Genomic DNA, 19,822 nt, shown 5'->3' with positions numbered 1-19,822 from the left:
AAGAAGCAGTGTCATGGTGGTGGTATTTGTAGTGGCTCAGCTCAGGTGCTGATTTCTCATTGGCTGAGCCAGTCTCAGGCGAAGTCTAGGATCCCGCACGGATGGGTGCAGTTCTTCTTGAGTGCGAGTGCTTAGGTGTTTCTGGGTGTCGAAACTTCAACAAGAGTTGTAATGTATCTTTGCATGTATTTTCTTCATTTGCATAAGTGGAAATGTGTATTGTATGAAAGGAAGGTATTATGTTTTGTTGTATTTGTATTTTGTTAGGAAAAGTGGTGTGTTTAGTTATTTCATGCAATAGCTTCTAATTACTGATCATCGGTTGTTCGATTGTTTGGGTTGTTACACGAATGCGTTTGGTAGTCAGTCAATCATGGTCATGAGAAGCAGTCTTGCTACATTAACAAGAATGTAAGGTTGTGCTAAAATGACTCACTGACTCAAGCCATACTTAAGACGACAAGAAGTCATCGAAATCTCTGTATCATAATTTCTTAAGTATTCTCTGTTCAAAGTTTGTTTGGGGAAGGTGCCTTTAAGGGATATGCATATCTAGAATAAGGGTAGCTTTCCTGTGATGAACTTTGAATGAGAGTTACGAAGTACAGACTGTGCTGGAAGAGTCTCAAATAATTTAGGCTGGGATACTGAACTCGTCATTCACAATGGTAATTCTAGCTAATAACTCCTGGCCTATTTTTACCTTGGAAATTGATTTTTCCTACAGTTTTAGTGCTTTTGATGCAGAAGCAGTATTAATCTTTTGGGGGTTACTTTGGGAATTCAGGGTTTAGGGTGAGGGAGAACACACATAAACAAAGCAGCCATGTTTGTGTTCTGGTAGAGGCCGGGGGATATGCAAACCCTCACGGAGCCATATGTTTCACACAAGGGAGAGGCTGTGGGAAAGTCGGGTATTTGGGTAGGGTGTACAAGGTACAAGTTGGGAAAGAATGGGTGGGGGTTAGGTAAAACTGATCAACAAAGACTATGCTTCTACATCTGAAACTGTAGGAAAAATCAATTTCCAAGGTAAAACCAGGCGTGGAGACATCACTTAGAATGACCTCACCAAGAAAAGGTATGAACAGTGACTATAAATCACAAAAGTACTTACCTCAACCAGTGACCACACGAGTCTTCATTCGTTCCTTATAACAGTATTTTCTTAATAAGCAACAGTATTTTCTTAATAAGCAACTGGAATACTATAGAAAACTACAAATTCCAAAGAAATTCCCACCGCAGAGTTATTAGCTAGATTTATCTTCACAATAACAAATCCATCATTCACACTCATAGTAAGTTAATATAATTTATGTACTCATTGGTATACACAATACAATGCCATACGTATAGAAGAACTGATGAAGAGATGGGGGTTTTAAGACCAACTGGACAAAAAAGATTGAAACCACTATTGGTACAGGTGATATCCATCGTATTTCTTCATTGAGAGACTCCTTGATGGAGTATTTGCAGAAGGTCCAGCAATTGGATAGCGAAATATTGGATTTAATGGATCCTGCAGAACAGCCTGACCAGAATATGATTTAAGCACAGTAGTATAGCTTAAAAGTAGGCACTGAAAATTCATAGACTAAATTCCTCCATTATGAATCTTCTAGCTGTAAAATTGAAACTAGTGCACCAATAATGCCTGTCAAAGCTAGTGTAAAGCTGCCTAAATTAGACCTCAAACATTTCGATAGTGATGTATCGGAATGGAATTCATTTTGGGAACTACATTTGAAGAATCAGTGCATCAACGTGCTGACTGAAAATATACAGAAGTTTTCTTATTTGAAGGGTTTAATGCAAGGTGATGCTTTGGAACTGATAACAGTTTTAAATTAGGAGATCATTATTTACAAGCAGTGAACTTATTAAAAGAGACCCATGGCAGGAAAGACGAAATCATGTTATGTTTAGTTTAAAAAAAATAAAATAAAAACCTCTTCCAGACTGATACTCCTCACGCAGATGCAGTCGCTACAAAGATTCGGAGCGTAATTCCAATGTTGCATAAGATCATTGGAGAGTGAGCAGTTGGAATTGAATGAGTTGTATACCATCTTGCTCTACACCAAAATACCCTGTACCGTTAGTGAAGTAATAAAACGAAGGTGTAGGAAAGATTGGCTTAAATTTGACACTTTCAAAATATATCTTGAAGAGGAAATATAGAATGAAGCAGTAAAAGCTAAACCCTTAACAAGTGTATCTACTTTCTCAGTAGAACAAGAACAATAAACAAAAGCATCAGTGGGGTCTAAAAATACAAACAAAGCCAAGGTAAACTAGGTGAAAGGATGTGCACTTTACGGAGGCAATCATTTATGGACATATTGTAAGAATTAACCTGAGGAGGAAACATAGAAAAATTTAAAACTCTGGGGTTGTGTTCCGAATGTGCATCCAGTAAAATTTCATTTCCGATTGTGGCAGGCAAGGCTGTAACAACAGTTGCAGTGTTAGACATCATAAGGTTATATGCAATTAAAATAAACCAAAGACTAAGGAAGGTGGCGTACAAGCTGGAACGCTCTCTCTGACAAATATCGGACAGGGAAATAAGAAGACTAATCTGTCGATCTTACCTACAGCCACAATACAAATGAAGGGTAAAAGAGGTGCATTGTGCAAAATTGAATGTTGTTGGATACCTGTGCCGAGAGGTCTTTCATCAAGAGATCTGCTCTTGAAGGACTCCATTGTAAGAGCAAGGGTTGCTGAGAACATAGCATTGAGAGGCTGTTTGACTTCAAAACCATCAAACAGTATGAAATGGTTAACATCGCTGTGCCTCACCAGGGTAGATTAATAAAAATGGATTGTATAGTGGTTGATGAGCTACCAGAATATACAAAGAAATTCGATGTTAAAAGGAATTTAAGGTTGTTGTGCAAAATGAAAATCAGTTTGGCTGATAAAGATTTCGATCTACCCATAAAGAAACAATTGCCTATAGTGTTGTTGATAGGGTTTGACAGTGTGTACAACTTTCTACATCCAGGGTTTAGGAAATTTGAGAATTTAGTATTGCTACCAACCATATTTGCTCATGTGGTAACCAGAACCTGCAGTTCTCCTCCCACCAAGAAGGCTCATGTTTCTACTTTAAAACTGGCAGTGGAAATGAATGATGAAACTATGAATGAAGGGGCTACTCCTTTAAAGGAACCAAAGAAAGACCTTGAAACTTTGTGGAGTATAGATCACTTGGGTAATGACTGCAGTGAGATAACAGAAGAGGAAAAAAAGGTATTAGAGAACTCTGAGGGTACTATAACCTATTCCGAAGTTGACAAACAGTATGTTGTGGCGTTGCCTTGGAAAGGCAATAGATATAGATTAACCTACAAGTTTAAGTTGGCGTTGAATAGACTGAAGCAACGTGTGTCAGTTTTCGGAAGAACACTCAGTATCTAGGAAACTATCCGAAAATCCTGAAGGATCAGGTGGATAGGGTGTAACAGGGAGGGTGCAATATTTCAAGAATGATGAATGGTGAACTCATTTTTCAACACTATAGTGTTAAAAATACAATACAAACCCCTATTTGGATAGTATTGTATTTGACTGTTCGGTAAGGCAGGGGAAAAATGGGTTATACTTGAATGATTATTTGTGGACAGGACCACATATAACAGCTGACCTACTCAAAGTTCTACTGCAGTTTTAGAAAAAAAAAATTGCTCGCCTGTATTAGTGACAGAGAAGGCATTCTTAGATTTTAATGGTTGAAGATCCAACAGATCCTAAGAGAAATAATAAACTGGGAGGAGATCTCTGGTGATCCGAACTATGGCGGGAAGCATTGCATATTGGGAAGGAGAAGCTGGACTGGAACATCACACAGGAATCTTTTCTCCTGCCTACCACCATCCAGAGGATGACTGTCAATAGTCCCACGAACATGCCAGCCAATCAGGGACGTCTGCAGGATGTAAGGAATTCCAGTGCCCATCCCCAGGAACATCTGAGCAATCACACTCGAGAAGAACTGCGACCATCCATGCGGGATCCTAGACTTCGCCTGAGACCAGCTCAGCCAATGAGAAATCAGCCTGAGCTGAGTCACTACAAATATCGCCAACAAGACACTGGTTTTTCAGTTCCTCTGTTAACATGTTCCAATGTGACCTTCGAGGAGGTCAAAACATGCCAACAAAAGAAGAATAATACTAGCAGAACTAGAGAAAAATACCAGCCTGAATATATAATGATGAACCCTGCCTGGCCATGACCAGTTTTACCGGCATACCAGGAGACAAACCCCGCTTGAATAAGGCCAGTCATTCAGTCTTCCTGTATACCAGTATACAGTATACCAGTCGACAAACCCTGCACAAACATAGAATCTGATATATCAGCCATCAAAATCCCTGTTTTATTTTTCCTAGTGAAAAAAAAGTATTCCCGCACCTTTCCTAATTAATACCAATATGAATATTGGCTGGTTTATTAAATAATATTGCTGAGACAGAGAAGCTATTAATAAGAAGAATAGAATTGTTAACACAGCCATTCTTTTTAACAGAATAATAATAATAATAATAATAATAATATCATCTTACGAATAAGCCCCATTTTAAGGTATACTTCATTGAAAAGAATGGTAGTTTGCATGCTATGAGCATAAACTGTGCTTTCTCAGCACAGCAAGTTCCTTCATACAGCAAGCAAACCATACAGAAGCTAACAAAAGTTCACTTATTAACCTAACATTGCAGTAGTTCATGCTATCATTTACAAAGGGTGAATGGCTCAAGGAATAATTATATAGCTTATTGATGATGGAAAATGGGTTTAGAAAAATATGGGAAGATTTGCTGTTGGTTATCACAGCCAAGAGAGCTCTACAATCAGCTATGAGTCTGGCCAAGCACCAGAGGTGCTGACTGGTTGGTGCCAGGGGATACTGCTCACAGAGCTTGACAAGTGATAAGGAATGCTATCGACAAGTGGTACCATCGGGAGAGCTTTGTCCCCAAGGAGGGCGAAAGTACCATATGACTGTTTCATAGAGGCTATATAAACACTAACTACAAGAAGGACGAGACAGTCCTATAAAATATCCTCTTGGCTCATGTAATGTCTGGTGAAGAAGACACAACAGTTGACCTTATAAGGATCAGAGGACTGCCCCATATCTCATGAAGAATAGTCCCGCCATTAGCAGCAATCTCATTAACAAATATAACAAATACTGTGCCCTGAGAAGAGATGCCACCATTCCTTAATCAGTATAACTACAACTCGCCTCTCCAATACCAACATGCCATGAGGGACTACGGTAATAACTCCAAAAGTCCGCCTGTAAGGATACCCTCATTAAGAATTACCCCTCCTTTTTTCAACCACTGTCTGAAGAACCACAGTGTAAGGGCTGCAGCATATAAATTCCCATTCTTCTTAATGAAATAAGATAAGATTAATAATATTAATACCCAAATAATAAAAGGATGTGTACATATGTATTAAATTTTCTTTGAGTAACTGATAATTCAAGGGTACTAAACTCAAAGTTTACATTTAGTGATGTACAGCCTGTGGCCAAACGTTTTCTCACTGGCCCCATGTGAATATCCACAATGAATATAGTACCTTGCTGTAGGCTTCGGTTGGTGTGTAACATGACTAGGCTTTGACTAACCATCTCAATTGTCCTCTCAGGTATGACTGGCATTCAATGCAGTTTTTAGTTTAGCACAATGGCAAACATAAAATTCTTTCAGTATCAGAAATGCAAAATATAACAAAGATTATAGAATATGGTAGGAACAACATGTTGAATATTTGGGATAGTGTAAGGCATCTGTTGAAAATTAAATCAGTCGTTATTAATAAAGAACAACTGCACATTTTAACCTTCCTCTAATCATTTCTGACAGTTGGCCAGACAAGCATCCAGCTGTCTCTCTTTTCGTTAAATGGAAAATATTTGCCTGTTCTGATATATTTAGATTTTCATATTTTCCATTATAAGGACAGAGGTTCTTCAAGATTCAATTATCTTTGGAAAAAATTTATTTACAGAAAGAAAAAATTTCATTTCTAGTCTTCCAAATGATAAAATGTTTACTGTCTTTAATATGGTGTCAAGAGAAAAAGTAGAAAGAATAATTTAAATAGAAACAGAGGAATATTCATGAAAATACTCCTGAGGGAAAGTCACTTACAAGGAAGGCAGCAGCTGCAAGTTGCACTAGAGCACAGTGTTGCATCAATGATGTCATTACAAACTTGGCCACTTAATTCGTTGTAGCAGTAACCCCCTTGAGCTGTGCATGTGCTGTCATTTCCACAAACTGTGAATTCTTCAAGAAACAATTCATTCAGTTAGATTTATTCACTGTTACACTGCAACAGGTGATATAGTAGACCGTTCATAAGATTAAGTGCAAACCCTATACAGATTTGCGATAAATAGATTGATAATGATGATATGGATTCATACAATAATCACGAAAAACTCTTCAAATATTGCTGTGTAAATTATGATACCAACATATCCCATCTAAATAAAATGAACTCATGATAACGTTACTTGGATGGTCTTGAAGGAATAAATTCTGAAAGATCAGTAAAGTGTAGTATATAAATATCACGTTTTGTGTCAGTGACAACTGAAAATTAATATGCCAATTATTATGAGCAAAAACAATAGTATATTTCGGTTTTCTTCTTTTCACTGTCTTTTGACAATTAAACAGAGAAGCATGAAAGCTTCCCACTTCCCTTTAGGGGGAAAGTATTTGCTGTTCTGAAACGATTTTAAATACAAATTTAGAAATTTTGTACCTGAAGGAGACAGAAGTGTTCAATATTCCTCAACATTTAGGATATAACTAAAAGAAAAATCTTGAAATCTTTGAATAAGAAACCAGAAATGAAAATTAAAAGAAAAATTCATCTCACAAGGCTGTTTCTTACCTTCAATGCAGCAGGAACAATTTGTCCCGCTGCATTCTTCAGAGAACACGGTACCACTGCATACGTGGCTGCTCAGCACACTGTAGCAGTAACCATTATTGCCGGTGCAGGCGCTGCTTGGTGAACAGACTGTGAACACATCAAGGATTTTATTCAGTTGGGCTTACTGACATTCATCCCTGAATATAATTAGATTTTAGTTGTTAATGAAAATGCTGAATTAAAAGCCATTGCTGCTGCTCTGTGGCAAATACATTCAGGAACCCAAAATGAAACTCTTCACAACAGAGTAATTCAGCTGAAATATAAAGTAATATAAATCAATAAATGAGGAAAAACTTGCCATAGGTAGTTTATGGGAAAAAATTATGGTATATTTATTACAAAAGAAAAACATATTTATGCTCACAATGAATTCTGAATTTAGCTGACCTTCCCAACACTTGAGGGACATCTCAGAGCATATCATGACAAACTGATGAATGCCATTGCTAAAAACAATAGTCTATTTACTAGTTTACAGTCAGGTCACTACATGAACCTGTGTGTTTGTGATGCACTTCTTTCCAATTTCATTTTTTATAGAAATGCCCAGTCTTTGTATTTCACTCTGCTTTTGACTGTGTTAATACCAGTAGACTAGTTTTCAAATTCATACAAATGGAAGTTGTGGCATTATCTCCTGGTACTGCTGAATTGTTAACTAATATATCACAAAGCTTAGTTGTTGGCAAGCACAAGAGCTACTATGTACTACACTACAATGTAAATTTTGTGGTTCTTAAGGCAGTCATCTTGGTTCACTTCTGTTTTATAATAGTACTGGGTACTCATGATGTGAGCTCTGGCCCAGAATACATACTGGTTACATAGGTGGATGATGTTACTTTTTGTACTGATCTCACCTCTTGAATGTAAGCCTGTGGTTGCAAGTTCTCTTAAGGAATGTAACTGAACCATTACAAAACTCAAAGTGCGATTGTTTTAGGGGTCTTATCCACCCAGATCTCTTCATTGTCAATAAATGCTGATTAAATGAGCCATTTAAAAGTCTAAGTTCCATTCTGTACTGCAAATTCATTTTTGAGAAATATATCTGGTCTATGTCATCTTCAACCACAGAAGAAACCGGCAAATCAAAAAAGTCTCATGAGAGTTTTAGAGACTGTGTAGGCTCAGGATATACTACTATTTCCTCAGCATTCACAGCATTTTGTGTTCTGGATATTCTTCCGTAGTTAAGGAAAATATTACAGCATAAAAACTTGAGTTCTAGTAAATTCCAGTCTGTACCATTAAACTGCCATCTGAAGTTTCTGAAGAAGAACGTGAGCGCCATGAATTTTTTTATTCTGACTTTAAAATTAAATTCTGTAACTACCTTTCTGCTCCTTTTAATATTTTTCATAGATCTGGACATCCTTTGTGTGGCGATATATGCAGTTACTTTGAACAGCCTAGCCTTTACTACTGTGAGATTCAGTATCATACAGTTTCTCTGGAATAACCTTCCTAGTCATGAAGTAAATACATTGAAATTTCAGTGTCTGTGTAATTGCAAATGCTTTTTTTATATTTTTTATAGCAGGCTCATGTGATTCTCATTTCAAAATTTTTAAGGGTTTTATGTTTTATTGTTGTACTTCTGTTGCGTTATTTCTTTTCTTTTACTGGAACACATTAATTATTGGAGCCCAAGGGCTTGTGGCGCTGTGTTTTTCCAACATGAGTTGTAGCTAAGTTGTTAATGATAATAATTAACAATAATAATGCTAATAATCATAATAATAGTAAGTTTAGAACATTAAAGTGTCATCATTAATTAAAGATAAACTAATTACGGAAAGATAAAATGGTAGAAGTTTATGCAGATTTATATACACACACTTGGCTAAGAGTACAAGACTCTGCCATGAAAAAACCTGGCAATTCGATACATTTTTGTCTCCATTTTCAAGGTTCATAATGACTGGCCCTTTAGGAGGTTCAGCATCTCACCTCCTGGACTGCAACAGGCACAGTCATCTCCAAGGCATTCAGTGGAATCAACTGTCCCATTACAGCTACTCCAGTCTGTAGGCTTCATGCAAGATCCGCTACTGCTCTCACACCCAGGTAACAGAACGCAGAGAGAAGTATCTGGAAAGATGAAAGGCAGTGACATCGCATATATATCATGGGTAAAGCTCGCAAGCAGTCATTACATTCTTTCAGTCTCCTTACAAGTACTATTTGATAGCACCATAAAAGTGCTGGAAATTCAGAACATGTTTTATATGTTAAACATCACAGTGGATAACTAGTGTCTCTTGAGAATTAAAATAAGCATTATTTAGAAGGCCAACTCACTTCTCATTTTATATATGTATAACAACAAAATAACCTAAGTCTACATGGCATCTTCCAAGAAAAATATCATGTAACATGAGTGTAACAGTACTCTGAAATGCCAAGACAATGCATGGTGAAATAATGATTTCCAGATTCCAGAGCTTTTGTAAAATAATGAAAAGATGCTAAAAAAAGGGAGAAAATGGTGTTCCAAGTGCAATGATAACAGAACCCAGGTTATGTTAAGTGACGTACCATTAATACAACAGTTACACGCAGTCTCCCCACATCCTTGTTCGTAGATGGTACCTGTGCACGTGTAGCTACTCGTACTATTGTAGCAATATCCCTGATTAGCAGTACACTGGGAATTGGGGGTACAATCTGAGAGTTTGGGGGAAGATAAGCATTCCTTTACATAAAGTTAATCATCATTTCATGTTATTCATATCTGTACACTTAAGCCTTCATCCTTGAAAGAATTATCACTTTACATATAATCCAGACATACAAAAATTTTGTTAGGTTGTAACGTGGGGTTCTCTGTGTATTGACCTTATTGTTTTTATTTAAGTTTAAAAAATGACAATAAAGTTAACTGAATAAAAATATCAAAGAGCAAGTTAAAAACATACGAAGCTAAGAACTTTCAGAAAATATAGGCAACTACTGTTACTGCATAGTAGTGTTCCAGAAGTTTAAACCTAGACACATATTATCTATACTGTAAAGATCTCCTTTTCCATGTGCTTCCAATATTACATAACAAATTACATTAGCATTTTAGTTATCCTAGAAATATATGACTATGCCTTATAAACAATTGAGCAACAAAATACATCCATTTCTTGTACTGTTCTTTATGTGACTCACCCCTGCAACAAGTGCAATTGTTTCCAAGGCAACCTGCTGGTTCAGCCAAGCCATAGCAAGTTCCCCAGTCATCATCTTTCACGCATCTCCCGCTGTCTCCTCCACATTCAGGTAATTCCACACAGTTATCAGGATCTGGAATGATAAAACACTCATGATATCAATAATACACAAAAGATTACAAACTGGATTAATAATACATTATGTGATAAGCATTTTGTAAAATCTTCTAAATGCAGTGAAGAAAATCCATGTATATTATCCATTATGTTTTGTCTCAAGAAACCCATTGATAGTTACTGTTAATATATTTAGATATGAATAAAGTCTTATATTTTATGAAAGAACACAAGGTCTTATGCTTATTTTTGTGCTACTCTATAAAATCTTATCAGAAAAAGTTACTCCTTACAGAGACTTTGTGAAAATATATGTACTATAACCCGAGAACGAAAGGAAAATGGCTCTTTATAAGATTCTTGGTGCTTGAGCCAAATGAGAAGCGAAAGAATTGATTGCAGATGCAAACCAAAGCCACTTACCCATGAAACAACAAGCACAATTTGGTCCATCACACCCTTCGTCATAAGTGATACCATTGCATACATGGCTGCTATTCGTAATGAAGCAGTAACCATTATTGTCTGAACAGATGGGTTTTGGTGAACATCCTGAAACAGCTTTAGGAAATATTACATTTATTTTAATGTGCTCATCATTTTGTGTAACTTTTGCAAATACACACATTCTAATTTGGTACCTACAAAACTGCATTATTATAAATAATGAAAGTATATGTATATATTGTTATTTTATAGGCAATATAGAAAGCCGAGGGATTGATATTTCAGGAAAATTGGCTACTCTGTATTCCCTCATTGTTGTTAAGAGTTCGTAACTGTTTGCATTTAGTTCATCAATTGTGCTTATATATTAACAAACAGAATGGTACACATCTTAAACTGAAATTCATACATATTTGTAGCCTTAAAGTTCCGTCCACAATGTAGATTCTAATTGCAATACATGTAAGAGATATCCTTTGAAATAAAGTTCTCTTCTTATATCAGAGTAATTCTGTTCTACATGTAACATTTATGATACTAGACAGATAGACAGGTAAACGTATCAGAACTGAGGAACGTCTCCATAAAAAAAAACTTTGCCATGAAGTACAGGACGTTCATTGACTGTACCCTTCCTTTGGAGGTTCGCATTTACATAATCAATCCTTTGGAGGCTTACCTGTTGGATGGCAACAGGCACAGTCATCTCCAAGGCAATCAGCCGAGTCAATTGCACCAACACAGGTACTCCAGTTTGCAGGTTTCATGCAAGATCCACCACTGTTCTCGCAGTCAGGTAACAGAACACAGAGGGAAGTATCTGAAAAGGTCAACAGTAGTTTAAGCACTGTTCATACACCGAAGTAAATGCTAAACATTTCAAGTACTGTGTATGAGTGAAATGTGGCCACTTAACATGACTTCCTGAGGAATACACTACAAGAGTCAACTTGTATATCAAATATATTTAAGTTTGTGTCCAATATGTTTTGAGAATGATAGGCTTTGTGCAGAATACTGTGGACATTCCAGCTTAACTTTTGTAGAAAAATAAAGCAATTACTAACTTGAGTCATCAAAAGAGCCTAAGTACAAAAACTATACAACTGATTAACCAAAATTTCAATGGTTCCAGAGTGTTTGAAAAATAAAGATAAGAAATTTTTAACATATGAAAAGTTGCTATTTCATTTACAAATAAAATGAAGGATCACTGAAGTGACGTACCATTAATACAACAGTGACATGCAGCCTCCCCGCATCCTTGTTCGTAGATGGTACCTGTGCACGTGTAGCTACTCGCACTATTGTAGCAATATCCTTGATTAGCAGTACACTGGGCATTACGGGTACAATCTGAGAGTTTAAGGGCAGATAAACATGTCTTTAAGCATAGATTATCATTATTTCATATTATTTATATCTTCGCATTCAATCCGGGATCCTTGCAGCAATCATTAAAAATTGACATATGACCCTGAAATACAAGAACTTTTGTTAGGTTTGTAATGTAAGAGGTTCTCTGTACTGTCCTTGTTGTCTAGGCTTACGTTAAAATAAGTGATTATAAAGTTAACCTGATATAAATATCAGAGAGCAAGTTATAGATAAGTATACAAAACTAAGAACTTTCAGGCAATATAGGCAATTATTGAGTAATATTGTTTTATTATTTTAAACTTGAATTTATATTGTATATTCTACAAAATAATTTATCACACACACACACACACACACACACACACACACACATATATATATATATATATATATATCTATATAATATATTATATATGATATATATATATTCTTATATATATTATATATATATATGTGTGTGTGTGTGTGTGTGTGTGTGTATGTATGTATCCAATGTAGCACGAAGGAACACGTACTTGAGAATATCATTAAGTCCATGGTAGAAAGGAAAATGAAACAGGAACTTGGAACAAGTACTTTCGTAGCTTATTCTATATTTTCAAGTTCACTCTAAATTTTTAAAAAGTCGGGCAGACTTCTAAAGTGCTAAATGTATGATGTTCTCAGCACGAATAAGCCATTTCAAGAGGATCAACTAATAATGGCATTGTGGATCAGTGACTTAAGACAGGCCATGCTATTAACTGGGTTAATTCCTCAATAATCTGCAGGGTCAAAGATCATCGAAAAAGGAACCTGCTGGAGACCATCATTATCGCAGGGACGTCAACTAGGAATTTAAATTCTACCCAGGATTATACCTTGATCCTCTTTCCTTATCTCTTTTGCTTGAAGAACATGCCGCCCAGATTAATAAACTGTAACACGTCCCCTTTCTGTTTTTTGTACATATAGGCCAGTCAACTTCTTTTATATTTAGTGTGCACTTGAAAATGTAGAACAAACTACGAAAAAAGTGATTTAAGGATATATATATATATATATATATATATATATATATATATATATATATATATATATATATATATATATATATATATATTATATATATATATATATATATATATATATATATATATATATATATGTATAAAATGTGTGTGTCATTTTGATAGTATTATCATGGGCTCTAAATTTCATATAAAATGGTTAAATTACATTAAAATAGGCAATCATATACATAAAATCTATATAATACATATCTACATACATACATACACACAAATATATATATATTATATATATATATATATATATATATATATATATATATATATATATATATATATATATATATTTATATATATAGGTAGATAGATTGGATAGACAGACAGATAGATGCATGAATGTATGCCTTATAAAGACATTGGGCAAAAAAATATAGTAGCCAGTTCTTCTACTGTAGTTCATGTGACTCACCCTGGCAGCAAGTGCATTTGTTTCCAAGACAACCTGCTGGTTCAGCCAAGCCATAGCAAGTTCCCCAGTCATCATCTTTCACGCATCTCCCGCTGTCTCCTCCACATTCAGGTAATTCCACACAAATATTAGGATCTGAAAAGACAGATGGCCGTAACATCACTAATGTTATGCATAAGGAATGTTGGGAAAAAATTCCTTCTATATTGAAAATGTTTCTGTTCACAGAAATCCATTTTGAGCTACAGTATACAGTATGTATACAGAATAAAATAGAATATTATGGAGTATAGAATTTATGCCAAAAGCCAAGTGCTGGGACCTATGAGGTCATTCAGTGCTGAAACGGAAATTAACAGTAAAGAGGTCTGAAAGGTGTAACATGAGAAAAACCTCACAGTTGCACTAATAATCATTTGTTAGGAGAGGGTGAATAGTAAGATGGAAGAAAGAGAATGTGAATGGAGGTACAGTAAAAGATATGTGTATATAAGAATGGATGAAAATGTTTTCTGTTTCATGAACGAAAGCAGTCTTACTATGTACTAGATGCTGCTGTGCAGCTTTGGGTAAACTAGGCGAGTGACGACAACAAAGGGAGCACTGGCATGGCCAAAGGGAAAGAATTGGTAATACTTAGCACATCTGTTCCAGAGGGAAAAGAAATAACGACTGAGTGAAGCCACTTACTGGTGAAACAGCAAGCACAGTTTGGTCCATCACAACCATCGGCATAGACAGTTCCGCTGCAGGTTTGAGTACTTGTGGTGTCGAAGCAGTAGCCTTCATTGTTCGAACAGATGGGTTTTGGTGTACAAGCTGAGGACACATCGACATAATGATTATTACAATCCATGATACCCTCCTCAATATACTTATGTTTGCATGCCAATGCAATGACAGGTGATTTAAGGATTCTCTATACATTGTGGATTCTGATCTGTAGTACTAAACACACCAAAAGGAAACTCCTTTAGACGTTAGCAGTGAACATGTCAAAGAATCTTAAGTCATGTTTGGGGATTCAAAAGGCCTTCTAAAATCCGTCTGTTAAATACTGTCACTGACAACAAAAATTCTAATTCACTTCGAATTAGAAAAAAAAAACTGATTTTCATTTTGATTTCTAACTGATAGCTCATGGGATATGTTGTGATGCAACCACGGACATTTTTCTCCATTTTCTCCAAACATGACAACTATTCCTTCTTTTATCTCATACTTTTAGAATACATCATGACAGGGAATATACGTAATGCTAATTTAAAATCAAAACTAATGAAATGTTTATTCTTGAAAGCATTTGCAAAGTTCAAAATCCTCTGCTTAAATGCAATAAAATAGAGATCTTTTTAAAATTAAAACATTCAGTTACTTAATTTATACAAGGAAGTGTAAATTAAACTTTATAATATTAGATTTTTGAATAGATATGTAGATAGACCGACAGACAGGTGATACCCAAAGTGTAGAATTCCACCAAAGGAGCACCTATAAATTGAATACGTACATGTCTGTATAACTGTGTACTCTCTTTTAGGTGTTCTCTATACCCGTATCCTTCATCTGTTTACAGCCTCTCCAACTTACCTCCTGGCTTGCAACAAGCGCAGTTTGTGCCATAGCAGGCAGAGCTGTCAACTGCACCGTTACAAGTACTCCAGGCATCGGGTTTCATACAGGTGCCATTAGCAGTGTCACACTGGGGCTTTTCAATGCAGACAGTAACATCTGAAATGACCAGTAGCGGTGAAAACATTCTGCAGACACACTATAAGTAAACACTTAGCTCATCAAATGTCTACAACTTCAGGGCACTATTTGTATGTTACATAGTTCGGTTTGTCTCACTCGCTTCTCAAGTATTGGTGAAGATTGTACGGAAGACCTAATGATACTGTATTTTGTTTTAGAACTGACAGTTACTCTTTAAGGTTTCTTTTCACAATAGTATAGATTGCAACGTATATCTTTCTGTTTAGGACGATATTCATTAATAGAGAAATTGCAATTTTTAAAAACCAAGGATTTTGGTGCTCTCTACTCTTGTTTTTTTTTTAAGAAAAAAATGGCAAGGAATTGGAATGCAAGATTTACGACAGGCACTGGAAACTATGATTTGTTTGATATATATAGATTTTTGGCATTATGCCAAGCACTGGAGCAACTAAGGCCATTCAGCTCTGAAACGGAAATTGACAGTAAAAGTTTTTAAAGGTGTTGCAGGAGGGAAACCTCAAAGCAGTTGCACTATGAAACAATTGTTAGGAGAGGGTAGAAAGTATGATAGAAGAAAAAGAATATAAATGGAGGTATAGAAAGAAAGAAAGGGGTAATGCTTACAGTGCACCGTGTGAAGTGCGATGGTGGCACTACCCTCCTATGAGGTAAATAATGGCAAGAAATGTCCCTATTAACAGAGAAAGCATACAGAATGAAGAAGAGGCCTAGCCATTTTTTTGTGTGGAAAGTCACTTACTGGGAATGCAGCAAGCACAGTACGACTGACTGCAGCCTTCAAGGTAGACGGTTGCGTTGCATTGGAAGTTACTATTCTTGTTGAAACACTGTCCTCCATTGCTGGTACACCTCTCAAGAGCTGTGCAAGCTGGAAGTTTGAAACAAAGAACGTTAATCTTACTCTTCATCTTACAGATGTTCCAAAGTTTCAAATCGGTTCTCAACCCTAGTTGTCGTTTTATACCAAAGTTTGTGGTCCTAATTTCAACAGAAATCCGGTGTGAAATCGAATTAAATTGAATGGGGACATCAATATAAATTTAGACACTCGAACATCTTTTGTAATCCTATATAATAAACTACGTCTTTGGCTCTTTACTCCTACCACTTTCGAAGAATTCATAGGGATATGAAATTTTTGGGAAGGTTTTCCATAAGGTGAAGTAGTAAACCGTGATGGTTCCTGAGAAAACATAAAAAACAGATGAAATATCAATTTATTTTGTTGTTATTCTTGCTGAAGAATACTAATACCTGAGTTAAAATATTCAATGCCATTTAATATTGACAGGTAGCCTGCAATTAATACAGCCTTGTTCATTACACTTGATACTTTTAGTAACATGCTATAAGTTCAAAATGTTTTTAGTCTCTAGTCTCCAATACTCAGCCTGAATAATGAAAATAAAAAACATACATAACACACACACACGCACACACACACACATATATATATATATAACTATATATATATATATTTATATATATTAATAATATATAATATTATTATATCTATATATATATATATATATATATATATATATATATAGGTCTCCAGTCGGCGTAGATAATAATACTTCAGGGGGTACCATGATACATTAGTAGATTGCCATAGTTTATTAAAAAACGTTTCGCACACAATTCTCGGTGCATCATCAGTCTGTGAACAATAAAAGTAAATACATTATAAAAAGGAATTCACAAAATTACAAGGTAATTAAAAATTAATGGTTTAAAAAGAAAAGCAGAAGTTAAAAGTTAAAAAAATACGTTAAAACACTGTAAAAAGAGAGAGAGAGAGAACTGAGACACCAACCATCCAAGGCAAAAGACGAAGAAGGAATAGCAAAACCTGACGTCCCAAACAAAAAGTCAGTTATGCCAAATACAGAGGGGAAGCCGTGGTGTGATTGTTCAAAGAGGGAACTAGCCTTTTGATAAGTAATGACTCCAGAGTAGTTAGATGATCTGGGTCCTTTGTATATCCAATAATAGAGAAGTGCTGTTTCAAGACCTCGTAGGCTGTTGCAAGTGAGATATTGCAGCCACATGGGTTTCAGTTTTCGTACAGGCCAGAGAATTAAGCAACCAGAGTTTTCTAACATTAAAAATCATGCTGCTATATGCAAAATAGAGGTCTTGAAACAGCACTTCTCTATTATTGGATATACAAAGGACCCAGATCATCTAACTACTCTGGAGTCATTACTTATCAAAAGGCTAGTTCCCTCTTTGAACAATCACACCACGGCTTCCCCTCTGTATTTGGCATAACTGACTTTTTGTTTGGGACGTCAGGTTTTGCTATTCCTTCTTCGTCTTTTGCCTTGGATGGTTGGTGTCTCAGTTCTCTCTCTCTCTTTTTACAGTGTTTTAACGTATTTTTTTAACTTTTAACTTCTGCTTTTCTTTTTAAACCATTAATTTTTAATTACCTTGTAATTTTGTGAATTCCTTTTTATAATGTATTTACTTTTATTGTTCACAGACTGATGATGCACCGAGAATTGTGTGCGAAACGTTTTTTAATAAACTATGGCAATCTACTAATGTATCATGGTACCCCCTGAAGTATTATATATATATATAATATATATATATATATATATATATATATATATATATATATATATATATATATATCATACATTCGGCCGCTGGTATTCTCCGGGTATGCATGCCACAACAGTGAATTTATTGATGAAAATTAATTAAAAATACAGTGATTAGTGAATATTTCTCAGGGAAAAATACTGCAAATAGGTACATTTTCCACAAATGATGTATATATGTTCCATAAATAGTGGCGGTCGACTGTATATATATATATATATATACATATATATATATATATATATATATATATATATATAACTAAATCTGACAGTCAGACTATGTATGTGTATACATTCGCTATAGACGGCCAAACTACTGGACCGAATTGAACCAAAGTCAGGCCATATAAGCAGATTTTATAGGGGATGGTTTTTACCCGGGTGTCGTTTTGATCCGAATATCTGGCCTTGCTGATTTCTTTATTATTATTCGATGAGAACAGAGAAAGCATTATTTTGAATTAACTTATCACGAGGATTCTAAATGCATACGCTCTTAGTCTTCTTTTACGATGAAAAATAACGATGATATGAGGGGAATGTTTTCTGGGTCACGTTTTGATCCAAATATCCAGCCATGCTCACTTCTTTAATATTAGTTGTAGATAAATAAAGAAAACATTATTCTGATAGAAATTTTTGCGACGATTCTAAATATGCTCTTACTTTTCTTCTACGATGACATTACAGGTGCGTGCGTGTGTGTGTGCGTGTAATCCCAGGACCTCATTCCAACAGGATATGGTATCTGAGAGATTTGATTTGAAAACTTACAAGCTTTCGAGGAATGACTGTCCCTATTGTGTATCATTGTGTACTTAATGTAATTAATATCAAATTCATATACATGAAGGGGTCATACTTTACTTTATATTCTATCAATGGGACTAATGTCTGTCCTAAGAAAAGGTTAAAATGGCACTTTACCTGAATTAAGGTTTTGAATATTTTAGGATTGATACATGTGGATTTTCAGCAAGAAAGGTAATGTAAGTGAATTTCCCTATTATGGCGACTGTGATGGTAACTCACTCACGTGGAATACAGCAGGAACAATACCCTTGCTTGCATCCACCTTTCAACTCTACGCCGCCACTGCAGGTGTCTTCGATTTTCCCAGTGACGCAGAACCCACCCTTGGTTGTGCATTCTGGATGCTCAGTGCAACCTGCAATTGAACAGAAAGAAAAGCATTAACTTGGGGTGACGTCATTCATAAAAGACTTTCCAGCCAACCACAAACGGTGGAATGAGATGAGATGAGATGAGAACCTTATCAAGAACCAGTAACTTCTTTAAAGTGGTTATTCCAAAGGCTGGAGCCTGGAAATTGCTGTCATCTGTGGAGTATATATAGTATGTATAGGTACCGTCAGAAAAATAAATTATTTTCTAATGAAATGGAAGTCAGTAATCTTTTGGTTAATGAACTTCTAGAAGCTCTAGGAAGGAATAAAGCATTAGGGTAAATATGTGTGAAAGACATTAAATCAAAAATATTTTTCATCATGACTATAAAGTATTGATTTTCAAGTTTGTTCTCTGACCTTTGCGTCCAAATAAAGAGAGATCCAAATTGGGGCGTCTAAAACTTTTTTGTTTCTTATACTTACAAAGCTGTTGCCGAAGTGTAGCTACATTTGCCCTCCGAGACTAAAAGCACTTACCTGGGCTTCCCTGTAACAGAAACGAGTCACTTTTTAGTTTCACCGGAGAAAAATACAGAAAGGGCACTTTGTGAATAGTGATATTACGAAAAAATTGGGAGTACAATAACTGACATATATTTAGCCATCAATATGAGTGTTTTGGCCAAGGTCCTTGGCTTTTGACGACGACGGAAAACTTCGTACATCCAATCTACTAATAAAAAGAGCCCATTAAAACGCCAAAATATGG

At 35.6% G+C, this 19,822-nt stretch overlaps 1 protein-coding gene across 1 annotated transcript in view; it reads right to left on the bottom strand.

Annotated features, from left to right (window-relative positions):
* LOC135220265 (uncharacterized) overlaps positions 1-19,104 on the bottom strand; it is a 20,460-nt gene extending 1,356 nt beyond the window's left edge. Inside the window, exons 1-13 of the mRNA XM_064257529.1 lie at positions 18,960-19,104; positions 16,048-16,176; positions 15,159-15,299; positions 14,259-14,387; positions 13,569-13,703; positions 11,937-12,065; positions 11,389-11,529; positions 10,686-10,823; positions 10,144-10,278; positions 9,526-9,654; positions 8,938-9,078; positions 6,940-7,068; positions 6,186-6,323 (exon numbers count right to left, since the gene is read on the bottom strand). Of these exons, the coding sequence (XP_064113599.1) occupies positions 6,186-6,323; positions 6,940-7,068; positions 8,938-9,078; positions 9,526-9,654; positions 10,144-10,278; positions 10,686-10,823; positions 11,389-11,529; positions 11,937-12,065; positions 13,569-13,703; positions 14,259-14,387; positions 15,159-15,246 (1,432 nt within the window). The 5' untranslated portion in view covers positions 15,247-15,299; positions 16,048-16,176; positions 18,960-19,104. The remainder of the gene's footprint in view (positions 1-6,185; positions 6,324-6,939; positions 7,069-8,937; positions 9,079-9,525; positions 9,655-10,143; positions 10,279-10,685; positions 10,824-11,388; positions 11,530-11,936; positions 12,066-13,568; positions 13,704-14,258; positions 14,388-15,158; positions 15,300-16,047; positions 16,177-18,959) is intronic.
* Positions 19,105-19,822: the final 718 nt, after the last annotated feature.

The sequence above is a fragment of the Macrobrachium nipponense genome, chromosome 1, assembly GCF_015104395.2.
Source record: "Macrobrachium nipponense isolate FS-2020 chromosome 1, ASM1510439v2, whole genome shotgun sequence".
Classification (NCBI taxonomy): Eukaryota; Metazoa; Arthropoda; class Malacostraca; order Decapoda; family Palaemonidae; genus Macrobrachium; species Macrobrachium nipponense.
Note: the sequence above shows the minus strand (reverse complement) of the source record. Positions and strands in the feature narration are given on the sequence as shown.